This window comes from Pterocles gutturalis, unplaced genomic scaffold, assembly GCF_000699245.1.
Source record: "Pterocles gutturalis isolate BGI_N339 unplaced genomic scaffold, ASM69924v1 scaffold7276, whole genome shotgun sequence".
Taxonomy (NCBI): domain Eukaryota; kingdom Metazoa; phylum Chordata; class Aves; order Pterocliformes; family Pteroclidae; genus Pterocles; species Pterocles gutturalis.
This window is the reverse complement of record NW_010097715.1, coordinates 5,048-18,966: the sequence shown is the minus strand read 5'-3', so window position 1 is coordinate 18,966 and position 13,919 is coordinate 5,048. Positions and strand designations below refer to the sequence as shown.

The window sequence follows — 13,919 nt, the reverse complement described above, 5'->3', positions numbered from 1 at the left end:
GAGGAGGAAAACTCAGGAAAAGAAGAATCACTCTGTTTTACTACCAGAAACAGGGCACCACTTTTGGTTCCATCTGGTCTCGACAATGTGTCTGATCCCAGAGATTATTCCAGTAAGCAATTAATCTCCTTTTCTGTTAATTATTACATAAACTTGAGATGTATATTACATATTCCAAAAGCATCATTAGCATCTTGTATGATTAATTCTTGATATCAGAAAGCCTATTTCATTACTGGATGGGAAGACTTAAGTGTTAGTAATTAAAGTGTTAGTAACTAAGTTACATTCTTTTAGTTTGGTTTAAGCCATTATGTTTATCATGAGCTTTGCTCTGAACGCTGTTAAATATTTCTTTACTTATCCACAGATTCAGAATTGAGAGGGACAAATTCAGTAACTAATTTGTGCCAAGAGTACAGCAAATTTAATACCTGCTGTCAGGTTCTGTTGTTCTTGCAAGATTACAATTTTGGCTATTTGTGCTCTTAAAGTGGCTAGTTCATTTTCTAGAGCACTGATCTTCTGCAGAGCTTCTTCATTTGCAGTCACTGTGCTCCTGGGCACTAGTTCTTCTTCCAATGGGTTTTGTAAGGACATCTGTCTGCACAGGGACTTTCCAGAATGACGTATTTCACCTGAAACAGGCTGGGCTGGTTTTGACCAGCCTTCTGACCTGTAACAAAAATATCACAAAATTCCTCTTTAAAAAGCCTTGTCATAGATAAAAACTAAAGCACTGTTACATACAAACCAGGAATACAAGGTGAAGGCCTGACTTTAAAATTGGCTTTACACAAATCACTTCCACCAAGATACTATACAGCTTAAAGTAAATGAGGGCTTCCCATCCTTGCTGTTTCCATCACAAGCTGTACTTCTTTTCCCCTAGCCAGCTTTTTGTGGAATCCTTGATTTCAGAAGAAAAAAGGAATACATTCCACTTCACCCCCAATCTATTTCTCTACCTCCTACCTATTGTATTTTTTTGTTGGAATTAAGACTTAAAGTTTTTTTGCCCAAATGCTGCCATTTTTCGCCCATGGGCTGCAAAGGCTGTTTCCATCACAAGCTGTACTTCTTTTCCCCTAGCCAGCTTTTTGTGGAATCCTTGATTTCAGAAGAAAAAAGGAATACATTCCACTTCACCCCCAATCTATTTCTCTACCTCCTACCTATTGTATTTTTTTGTTGGAATTAAGACTTAAAGTTTTTTTGCCCAAATGCTGCCATTTTTCTCCCATGGGCTGCAAAGTCACTTGTAGTTAACTCATTTGAAGAAAAATGAAGAGTTTCTTAGTTCTACAGCACATTTTTGTACTTTTTGGGCCTCTGAAGGGCAGTCGTCCATTTTAGCAGTGGTGGGAGTATGGAGGATGTGAAAGAGCTTAGTGGCCCAGAGGCTGCTTATTAGTAAATGGGGAAGAGTCTTATATCTAGTTTTCTAACAAAATAAATGTACACAGAAGAAAACTTCAGAGTTTTTTAGAAGAGTCTATAAGCTTCCCTACTCTTTCTCACAAGAGCAAGAAAATGCAACTGTGTTTGCCTTCCTCTATTAAACACTAACGCATTACTGAGCATCTGCAGTCAAATAAGTACTTATAAAAGGTTATATTCACTGAAGACACCAACATTTTTAAAAAGTTTGTCTCAATTATCTGAGCAACCCAATTTAGTTGAAGTCCCTGCTCATTGCAGGGGAGGTTGGACTAGATGACCTTTAAAGGTCGCTTCCAGCCCAAACTATTCGGTATGATTCTATAAGTAGAATAGATAAGGATTAATGGCAACAGATTATCATGAACATTATAACTGCAAAATATGACCATGCACTTAACTCCTTAATCTTCCTTAATTTAAATCCCAGAACTTCTCAGGCAGGTCAGGATTCCATTATTTATTCAAATAAGAGAGTAAGAACAGTGGCTTTAGGGGTTAAGGTACTCTGGATGCGCATCATGTTAGACCTGCAGTTGTGCTAAACTTAAAGCAAGAGCCAAGATTTAAGGCTAGAACAAGCCCTGTGCTCTGAGCACCTCAATCTTGGATTAGATACGCATTTGAGTCTTCCACAACACTGACAGAAAACATCAGCACAACTTGCAGAAATTTGATCAAGCAGAATTGAATATTATCAAGGATGTTAAAATTCAGGTGTGTTATCTAGATGGGAACAGAGGGCAACTAAAGCTGAGAAGAGAGTAGGATGCTTCCCACAGCAGCCATCTCCCTGCTCTCCGTAAATAAGTGGAAATAGCCAGTGGTCACCTCACTCTTTTAAAAACTGCTGTCTAGAAACTCTTTAAAGGAGCAGAGTAGCTAAACAAACAACAAAGGGTATTTTCTGCTCAGTGTAGTAATGGTGTTTTAAGGAAATGTCTTGATTGGAATCTAACACTGTGTAAAAATATTATGCCTGAATTGTCACTACTGCTCTGACTAGGGGTAAGGGAAAAATGATATGTCATTTAGTTGCTTTCTCTATAAAACTGCATTTGCAGAGAGAAATTACACCTGCGAGACTGTTTACTGAATTATACAATGAATATACATTTAACTATGGGATCTTGTTGAAACAGGCTTTCAAAGAGCTGAAAAACACCTAATGCATGCTAGCTCCATTATGTAATACTGTGCACAGATGTAATAAATGGTGCACATTGAAATACTCATATTTGCTAAGTAATCCACTTACCACACTCCATTATAAGCTGTTTGCCTTAAAGTCACTATATATCTGCAAAATTATTTTAGTCCCATCCCATACCCATCTGTCCCCCTTCCCTGCTTCACACGCAGACTTCTCAGCCAATACGCAAGTTCTACATCTTTCCTAACAGGTTCTTTGAAGCACCTAAGAGCTGTTCTCCCTGTTGTCTCCATTAAACATAATAGCTTTACAGTTCAATCTTTAAACAAAATGTTTCTGTGCAAGCAAAAGTAGTACTGGCCAGGTAATTTACTTCGCATCAAATACTCTTTATAAAGAGCATTTCCTAAACAAGCATTGATTTCTGGGACTCCCCTCTGAGTTTGTGAAATTAATGAAATGAATTTCAAATTAATAACCGTATCCTCCAGTAATCTCTGAAGCCTACAATCTGTGCTTTACTCCAGAAGGTTACTTTGTTTAAAAGAATAACTTCCTCTGTGCTACAGAACTGTACCTTTGCTTCTGGCTGGTCTGAGCAGCAATTTGCGTAGGCTGGAAGAGAGAACTTCATCACTTCAGCCAACCTGCTTCATGCAGTTACAGGGCTACAAAGTACTCTTTGCCCAACACAACAGTACCTGTCCCTTTATGCTAGACACAGGTGCTCACATGCTTCCCTGACAGTTTTTGTTATGAATATTCATATAAATATAAACCATAATTTTTTAATTGTCTTTAGCAGATGGTACAGCCTTAACTAGAAAGTGACAATTATTACATTGTCAGAATGACCACTGCTGCTAATCAGGGAGCTGTACCGCCCTTTATTAATGAAGTCTCAGGAGAACTGGAGAATCGGTGTTAGCAATTGTGCCTTACCACAGCAGACATTTTTGTGGGGACAAGGTTGCTCGAAGCTGTCGCATGCAATTCTTTGCAATAAATAAGTAAATAAAAACCACAGCCGTCCTTGTATAAAGCCAATCTCATACATTCTCAACCCAGTCTTTCATTCATAATCCTGATAGTCTAAACTCTGTCAACTACTTCTTCTCCAGACCATACCTTTGCTATCTCTCTTACCTCTCTCTTCTCCCTGCATTCAAGTGCTCTTCATTAATTGCAATGCACGGTAGATTCTCATTGGAGAGAAGCTGGGCTTCTTTCCCTCAGTTCAGAAGTTCAAAGAGAAGATTTGAGGAGCATACCTGAGCCTTGTAGAGACTTCAACTTCTTCTTGAGCAACCCATCCCACATCTGCAAAGGAGGCCACTGCATCTTCTCTAAATTGATTAAGATGGTTTACTTCTGTGGTATGAGAAGTAAGCTAAATTTTAAAGAGAAGATTGAAGGTGTTAGAGTCACTATTCTGAGTCACAGTTACTTTAGCCAATGCTTTTAGTGAGGCTACATGTAACTATTAACACACGAATGCACAATACACATCTGTAGACTTAGCACACTTATTTCTGTCCTGGGCTTGGTCCAGAACCATTTCACTGACTTCAAATCTAGTCTGATGAACAATTTACAGAGGTTCACAGCTAACAACATATACTGTCACATGACACTGCTGGACACTAAAAATCCAATAAAAATTGTTACCTTAAAGACAAATAAACATCAACACTATGAAGTAGTTTGCTATATTAACTCAAATAATATGTTTTAAAATTATATTCATGACCACTAGTTAAAAAGGACATTAAGGATACTAATCCTTCTTAAGTCTTTTGCTCTGGTTTAGTATTATTTTGAAAGTGGAATTCTGTTGAAGTATATTTCCCTTCCCCTACAACTTCCAGAATTTCTGTACAAGAATACAGGTGTGTACATTACACAGGCTGAAAAAAAAAGCCACTCCTACTAGGTCAGTAATCACAAAGACTTTGAGTGAGAGGTAGGATGCAATCATACTGGAAAATACTATTTGCTAACAATCTCATTTACAGCATGCCAAACAAATTGGCCATTTTCCAGCATGGTTCTGCCATTAGCTTTATAGCTGCTGAAGCCAAAAGTGAGCAAGGCTCCAGAGACTGGAACTGTTGTTAGATTTACAGTTAAGTTACCTGAACAGAGATTTGAAAAATTGTTTAGAGCATCAATACATGCTCCATAGCCACAACTATACAAAATGGTTTCAAATCTACTTTGAAATACTTTCTGCTTCTGTGGGTTAGACAAGGGCACATGTACTCAGTCACTGGAGCAGCCTGGTCTCGGTATCTTAGCAGGTAAAAGCTACTCAAACATCTTTCAGTAATTTCTTCTGCTCAGTCTGCCACCTTGAGTTACTTATCTCCAATGCAACTATGGCACCTCTTTTGCTTGCATTACATACAATCCACAGGCCAAATTTGCATGAGTCATTACAGCAGCCCTTACTTAAACTGCCTGCTGCTGGTAGTGGTCAAGATGCCAGTGATACTGACCAAGATGGTGGTAGTATGTAACAGTCTGTGAAGACAACTTTGATCCAGCCTGTTATGGATAATTTTCAAGGCAACTCCTCTCTGTAAGAGGAAACTCTTACGTAGCAGCAACTAAATGTTAGCATTAACCTGACTTTGTAGCAGACCTGTCACAGTGGAAGTGCAGGCTGGATGAGGTGAAACCACTTCTGAAGAACATCCACAAACATTTCACTTGTAGCCTTTGATACACAGTCCCATGAAGACAGAAGTTGTGGATTTTGGGTTGGTTTTTGCCCAGGAGTTGTTACAAACAGATTTGGATATCGAGATTAGTCATCTTCACCTCACACTCTCGCAACTTGTATGTGAGCCTTTATCACAGCTCCCAGGAGTGTGTATTGGCATCATCAGATCATTTGGAAACAACAGGGTTTTTTCCAGGTAGCATCAGCACAGATGGTAATATGTTTATCACATTAACAGTTGTGCCTAATACCATCACAGTCTGCCTCTCTTTAAAACAGTCTAGAGAATACTATATTGCATGTTAGGATTTTCATCGTTTGAGATTTCCTTGGCTTTTTTCTTTTTAAAAATAAAAATAAGTTTTCATGACCACAGCATCTGTATTAATGTTAATGGTAATTTAAAAACTCCATAATACATTAGCCACTTTTTTGCAGGTGATACAGATTTTCCTGATGACAATGGCCACATGAGGATCTATTACCATGAAAAGATTGAAGGCACATTTAAGTAAAGGCACTACATGTACTTGCATCAAAAATAATTTTATAAATCCACAGTAAGGAACGTATTTACCACTGCCACATTTCCTGCACTGTGAGATACATACCTTCTAATCCAACATTTGGTAACAAGCCTTCTGTTATATTGTTATGCAAGTTTCCTCTTAGTTTTTAAAATCATATTTATATGTAAACAGAATCTGCTTGTTACCTCATATACAGATGTTTCTTTTCTCTATCCCTAAAAACAATAAGGCCTTCCACAGCAGTGGATTTCAAATTTCAAGTTAATGTGAGATTTTTAATTTAAAGGTTAAAAGCCAACACACATCTCTTAAAACCTTCGCCTATCTGTAGAATGATGCTTAAACAACTCTGTGACTACCCTATTCCTCCAGCCAATCTCAGCTGAATAAAACTTGGACAACTGCTCTGCCAGCACCTGAAATAGAGAACACAGAGCCCAAAACAGTGGCCCAATTCTACCAGACAGGAGGAACTGAATGAAACAGTGTAAGTAGCCTGCTGTTTTTTCTCTGGAAACTATGTAGTTGCTTCTTCTACCTATTCTTTCACAGGTTTTTTTGCCTATGTTAGCGTGCATGTATGCTGCATGCACACACATGCAGGCCTGTTGGGTTTCAGACCCTTTATTCCATGGATTTCTGAAGAAAAGACTACACATGCTGTACTGTTTTGGTTGATGCCACAGAATATCTTGAGTTGGAGAAGACCCATAAGAATCATCATGTCCACCTCCCAAAAGACTCATCCCTGCCACTGTTTCTGCCTGTTTCGAACCAGGGACCTTTCGCGTTTTAGGTAAACACGATAACCACTACACTACAGAAACACTACTTTAAAAAGTCTCAAAGCAGGATTTCTACTTTTTATTTACTCCAGGCAGTAGAAAGTAGTACAAATATTTTTATACATTTAAGGGTAGAATAAAAACTCTAATTTCAAATTAATAATACAGTTAGATATTAAACATTACTTCTTCAAGTAAGACAAACTTGCTATTTTTCAAATTAGCCCAGTAAACTCTGATGTTTGCTATGTGCACACCAATTCCTTAGGAGACTTCTATTGAGTTACCAAGTTTCCATCAGACAAACAAGCACGGGACTAGAACAGAGATGCTGTAGCTGAAGGATACTATCTTGAGAGACAGTACTGCAGATTTTGTTGAATCTACCTAAGCTACATTAGTAAGTTTAACTTTATTTTCTCCTAAAGACTATAGATAAACCCAAAAAATATGACATACAAAAGAACTATATGAACCATTTTCATTTGTTCGTGCTATATAGAGTATATATGGTAAGCTCTGCCACTGCTTACTGAAAACATGAGCAGTATTTAGCAATTAATTTAAATGTTGACTACAGCAAGATTCATAGAGACAGATACTACAACAGTCAGCAAACCTCAAAAATGCAAGTGTTAGGCTGCTACTCTTTTTTCCAGACTACCTGAATAAAAGCATGCTAGAAGAGAAGAATGAACAGAACAGAGTTTTTTCTTTAATATCTCTTATCCATTTATCATAAGGACAATGAACACCTGTGGAAAGTTTGTTGCTCTTAGATAAAGTTAGAAACACTGATGATATACATGCACCCTCAGATGAGACAAGGAAGGTTTGCTTTGGTTTTTAAATAAAGTGACTTACAGCAAGGTTCAGTGCATGGTCCTTTCATAATATAGCTAAAGCTGGCAAGAAAGAAAGAGGAAGAGATAGCTATAGGAAAGCATCAGTTGCAACAGCATAAAAACAATCAAGACCAGTATTGAACTTCACTATAGTATCTTAACCCTGAGATAAAGACATAAAAAACAGATGTTAGCATCACACTTTTACACATTTAGCAGTTTATCTATTAAAATATTTTAAAGCCTGCATAAACCATATAAATTTTAATGTTTCAAAGCTCAAATTTTGAAACTCATATTTCTAATTCAATCAATGCTGATAATTGTACGTCTATTTTTACAATCCTTTAATCTAATAGAAGAATGTTTATCCTTAGTGTGCATAAAATCCAAGTGAAGCTGACAGAATGTCTCCTTATGAGGAAAAAAAGGCAAACATTTTATTTATTCTAACACGGAATTCAGATGAAGACATATACATATTTTTATTTCAACACTAAAAATATTGAGGAACAGATTCCCCAAATGTATCTTAGAGCTTTTTTTCAAATACATAAACCAGAAATGTCTTCTTTTATGTATCATACTAAGAGAAGGCAGTATTTCGCTAGCTATCTGCAAATAAGCGTCATGTTCCCTTGAATGGCCTTTACAGTACAGAAAATCAGACACAAATCTGAGGCACACAGATCCTTACTGCTGACATAACTACTATTAATTATATATCCAAAAGTGCAAATCCAGCAAGTCATTTTGTTGTCCTTCTCACCTGCACAAATCCCCACCCTCACAATGTATATATTTAAGTTTCACCAAGCCACTAGCAGTGGGACATTGTTGCCCCCCTAGTTTCTCAAATTTTTTACAGGGACAAAATGTTAGCATGGCTTTTACAATCACACCAAAAAGGCTTCTATGGTAATCTGAACTCTCCAATTTTGCTACTATAATTTCAAGTCTAAATATTGTTCATATATTTTGTATAGGATGATTTAAATTTTGTATAGAATTAATCTAAACAGTGAAAAATATAGCTGTGTGGAAATTACCTTGTCTTACTGTGAGTGATGATTCCCACCATGCATCTTTATGTTCCTCTCTTGCTTGGCCCAAGAAACATCCCACCCAGCTCCAGTTTCAAACATTATAATTCTCCAATTCTATACCCACCCCCTATCCCTAACACAGAGAGAGCTGAAGAGAATGTGTGTAACAGCTTCCATTTTCCCCATCTGTTCCTAAAAGAAATGTTATAAAAAGCAAGGGTTTTCTTCTTAAGCTTTTACCCTCACTCTTTACACTCCCACTATATGCAGTTGAAGTTAAAAGCAAACGAGTCAGAAAGCCGCACAGAATTGATGTTCCCCTTTTACTTATTCAGTGCCAGCCTTGTATTTAAAACAAAAGCAAACGGTACTCATGTCATCTTGATACTAATTTTTTTACTTTCTGATAAAGTTCATTTTCCCAAATATGTTTAAGTAATGCTATTCATCTTTACATGCCTTTTACACCTAGCTTATAAGTACTGTTTATAGAAATAAGTTTCAAACATTTTTCTCTTTTATGGATATATTTTTTTCCAATAATAACTTTTTAGTACTGTATTGCCTCATTTTAGAATTACAGTCTCCCTGTGAAAAAAAATTGTTTCATTATGTGCATTACAGCAACATGGATTCAGGCTTTAAGCAGCACAGAAGCTGAATAATCCGTATTTGGAAAAAATCTGAACTGGATGTGGAAGGAATGGAAGTAAACTAATTCTCCTACGTGCCTAGTTTTTCATGTTCCGCTTTTATAAACCCTCTAGTTATTTATTTACATTAACTGCGTATTTGCTTAAAATCTTTTGATGCGAGAGCAAATCCCTTTATCAGTACAGTGAAACACGTATTCTAAACTGCTGAGAACACCTACCTGAAACTGAACTCTTGGACACTGTATAAGAGAGAGGTTAGTACCAATTTTTCTTACAATACTTCGAGATGAACCGTAAGGCTTGCTTGACCAAAGCACCTAGATGTGAAAGAAAAAGAAGCCAGCTGTTAGGTAATTGATTTTTATATCATACTCAAATAATTTTCCTTTATCCTTCCATACAATGCTTGTGCTAAAGTTATTCTTTTCATGCTAGAATAGAATATAATATATATACGTAAAGCAATAAATCAGGTAACACAGAAGGATTCAAGAGCTGGAACCACCTTCAAAAGCATTATTTGTCCATTTTCAAGACAATAAAGAATCTGCATTGGGTCAGACACATCTTTTTACAGGGTTTCAAGAAAAACCACTCAATCATGAAAAATCCATAAAGTTATGTAATTCTACATTTCCAAATTAAAAAAGATAAAAGTTTTTTTTAAGAGCTCTTCTAACACAGGAATAGTGTCTACCAGCCTTCATAAAAATAACTTTCATCTAGCATAAGCATGAAAATGTAACTGTGAAATTAAAGAGCAAAGAAGAGTAAAAGAGAAAAAATAAATATATAAGAATGAAACTTTGTCTTAAAAAAAATATATATACACCTAGAGAAAACTGCCCACAGCACCTCAACACACCTGGACTTCATCAGAACTATTTCTATTGCAATTAAGATTTTTTTTGTGTTGTTTCAACAGGGATTGAATTTGCTTTCTTTGGTTGTACTTAATGACGGGAATGTTTGCTCTACTATTTACCATAGTTGTATGTAATAAAATTAGACTTTAATACAGAGAATACTACAAAGTGAGCCAGAACAGAAGCAAAAAAAAAACCTAAAACAAAATCCAGCAAGAAGTAGGGAAAATGTCAGCACAGGGAAGGGCAACAAAAACAACACAAAGAAGAAAAAGAATAATGGCAAGACTCTAACACACAGTATGTTGTTAGTAAACAATTAGAACACTGTATGGTCATTTAAAAAACTTGGCCAGTGTTTATTATTCTGGCTGTAGATATGAACTTACTACACAGATCTTAGTTTTTAAAGGTTCATAGCTTGAAGCAAACTCAACACCCTGTTAGAAGGTTGCCCAACAAAGAAAACTTAGATAAAATCCAGGCTATTGTTACCGAAGCAACCCTCATCTGGCATGGCAACATTGCCTCATTAGTGTAGTGCAGTTATGGGATTTTCACAACCCACAGCTGAAGAACATTTTGATAGACTAAGCAAAGTTCACTACTCTTAGATTGTGAAGGTTCTATTAAAAATAAAAATTTATGCTCCATGGTATTTATTTCCAGATTATATTATCTCTGAAACTTCACATAAACATTTTGCCTATTTCTAAACAAGTATGTTTTCTTCTTCTGGCTTTATTGGAATGTATATATTTTGACAAAATAAATGTGCACTGCACATATGCTATGCTAGATCCTCACATCAGAGCTGCAACTTTGCTATTAATCCATGCAGACACATTTTTTTTCATTCTATGAAAGGTACATTCTCTTGCTTGATATGCTGCAAAGTTTGAACACAATTTTTTTCAATGCAGAGGACTCTATTGATTCTGTATTTTGGATGCCTCAAACAAAGAGCTCCCATTTGTGACTATCACATTCCTGTTTGTCTATGTGTCTGAGCAAATAGCAAGTAGATCAGGAGCCTTCAAGAAAAAGTCACTAACAAACAGTACCCCAATAATTCACCCTCACTATTCACAACAGATCCTGCTGTTAGAAGCAGAACTGTTGGTGATAGCCTCAAAGCAACATTGCATTGGAAAAACACTACTAGTGAAGGGAAGGCTTAATTACGGTAGTACTTCAGCAACAGCAAAAGAGCCTAGACTACATGCTGTATTACCAACATAAATGCAGTGCATTTTAAACAAGTGGCAAAACTTGTTTAAAGATCACTCAGGCCACAGACAAGATGTTGACTAGCATCCAGATTCTCAAAAATATTTGGTGCCCAAATGCCCTTGGGGCTGTTCAACAACCGTGGTTTGGTGCACCAAAACTTTTAGTAACTCAGTTTTGGTAATTCAAGATATGCCGTGACAGTATTTTCAGAAAACTGCATGCAAGCTGTGCCACAAGGTATGCAAATAAAGCCAGCACGCTGCTCAGCTGAGCTAATAAGTCTCAGCACTGCTCTACCCAAGTCCACACAACTTCTTGTTGACTTGAAGCACTGGCAGAGCAAGTCTGCAAAATATTAGTCATGTCCTCTTATTGCATCAGTGTTTTGCTGTTCTCCAGAACAGCTGACATTTGGAAATGTAATTGCATTATGACAGGCTTGATACAAGTAGAGAATGGGGGGAAACAGATTAAAAACTTGTGTCCCCCCATTTAGGCTGAAGGGATGCTGCTGACAATGACCACAGCAACACCCATGGTAGTCCAGCAGATTCTCAGACTTTGAATTTGCAAAGTTACACTGCATGAAATCTCAGATCCAAGTTTGAATAAAATCCTAAAATACAAATCCTTATTGGCCATTTTAGTTTACACTGTATAAACATTTTGCTTTCCATAGATTCCCAAGGTTGATAAAAGGTTCTACCACAATAATCCCGAGTAAGAACTGCCCTACTAAGTATGCATATAGCTGTTAAGGATTTTCCCATTGTTAAAACATTAAAATATTTCAACAATTTACAGGCATTACTGCATTGAGGTCAACACTTGTACTCAAAATAGCTTCCTAAAAGTCCCAGTGACAAAGCAGTTGATGTGTAGCAGATCTCTCTCTCTGCTAAGCATCCAAAGAAAACTCTACACTTTCCTCCAAGAAGAGAGCTATGCATGCCATTCCTGTTTCCCCAGTAAAGAACACAGCCGCATTGCTCGCATGTACTGCAACACTTTCGGGAGAGGTAACTATAGCACAATTATCATAATCTCAATGTCATGGGGCTTTTCATATCTCCAAGATAAAAGCAAAGAAATAAGATTATTTAAGAATTAATATCACTGTCAAAAAATAAGTTGAAAATTTTTCTTCAGCTTCAAAACACACACAGAAGTCCAACATGAAAAGTAGTGTTTACATTATAAACAGTTTGTTGCTAGACCTAGAAGGAACTGCATGGTATTTTTAACACATATATTACTCAGTACTTCAGTGTCCATGTATTAAATGTCATACTTTTCAGCAATGCAGAATCATACAACTATTGAGTATACTTCAAGTGTTCTACTGGAATAGATAAGCACAAACTAAAATATATTAAGTGCTTTCTATACCTGTTTTTCTGAAAACATGAAGCAAGTTTGAAACACTTACCGATTCCATGTTTAATCCAACTTGTTCAAAAGCCATCCTAATTAAGTCCTTAAGCCAGCAAATCATCTGGAATGGAAAACAACCTTTCCAAATTTCGATTTAAGCCTTCCAAACCTACAGGGCTGCGAAGGTTTCATAGTACTTCTGAAATGAGAAACATAAGAATTTTAGAACATATACAGAAGTAAACTGCTACATGTATTCCTAAAAAAACCAAGCTTTAAAACAGTTATTGAAAACAAGACGTGAGGGGATAATGATTCCTAGTACTGCAAAGCACAGGCATTCAGAAGGCATTTACTTAATGCAAGTGACAAAGATTTTTAGTAGTGTCATTTTTAAGAAATCAAAGCTGTTGCAAAGTTAACGATTAAAGAGCTGGGAAAATGATTGCTCGCTCGAGCTTGGATAGATGCACCAAACACTATGGAATGCCTGCAGCTAGGGACTAGCACTAAGATTAAAGGGCCATACTCCTATCTAAAACTCATTTCTATGAAGGAACAAACTATACAAAGATGATCAGCTCTCTCCATTCACATTCTTTGACAGCTTTGTTGTTTCCTTCTTTTTCCCACAACTGTGGAGAGAAAGGAAACATGGAAAAATGATTAATGCAAGAATATGACAGGAAATAGCACAGATGTGGGACCTGAAAATATTCAAGTGTTTTATAAAGTTGGATAGATTTCAAATTGCTTCTATTTATATCTACTACCGTTCACCCTAAATCAAGATGTTTTTATTGCTCCTCTAGTGAAAATAGTGTAGCTTTTCTTTAACTGTGTTCTATGCCAGTCATAACTTGGATGCCACTGAGAAGTGCATGCCACCAAAAACAAAAAGGAAGCCTAGATTTTGGTTTATGTTTGTTTTGTGTATCAGGCTAGAAACAACACTCTGTTGAACCACCTTGAACAACATATTTGTAGTATGAACAACAGTGTTGCTGAAGCCATTCTACGTACACAGAGTGATGACTAAAGCAACATAGCAGCAAGGAACTGGTACTCCCGAAGTTTGAAAGTCAGGAGATGGAAAAGCTATGCTGCCTGAAAGTACCCACAAGCATTACAGTTAAACCATCACTGTTTCCATTACAAATGTTTTTTTCAACAGTTTACAGTTCCTTAGTAATAACCTGCTTCTTGTGGAAACTTGGCAGGAACAGTGCAACTCTACAGTTATCTTTTTTTAGACAGACTTAAAAA

The 13,919-nt window shown here is 36.6% G+C and overlaps 1 protein-coding gene across 1 annotated transcript in view; it reads right to left on the bottom strand.

Moving 5' to 3' along the window:
- MTFR1 (mitochondrial fission regulator 1) overlaps nucleotides 1-12,847 on the bottom strand; it is a 16,632-nt gene extending 3,785 nt beyond the window's left edge. Inside the window, exons 1-4 of the mRNA XM_010084958.1 lie at nucleotides 12,709-12,847; nucleotides 9,399-9,497; nucleotides 3,865-3,983; nucleotides 435-676 (exon numbers count right to left, since the gene is read on the bottom strand). Of these exons, the coding sequence (XP_010083260.1) occupies nucleotides 435-676; nucleotides 3,865-3,983; nucleotides 9,399-9,497; nucleotides 12,709-12,774 (526 nt within the window). The 5' untranslated portion in view covers nucleotides 12,775-12,847. The remainder of the gene's footprint in view (nucleotides 1-434; nucleotides 677-3,864; nucleotides 3,984-9,398; nucleotides 9,498-12,708) is intronic.
- Between the last annotated feature and the right edge of the window lie 1,072 nt (nucleotides 12,848-13,919).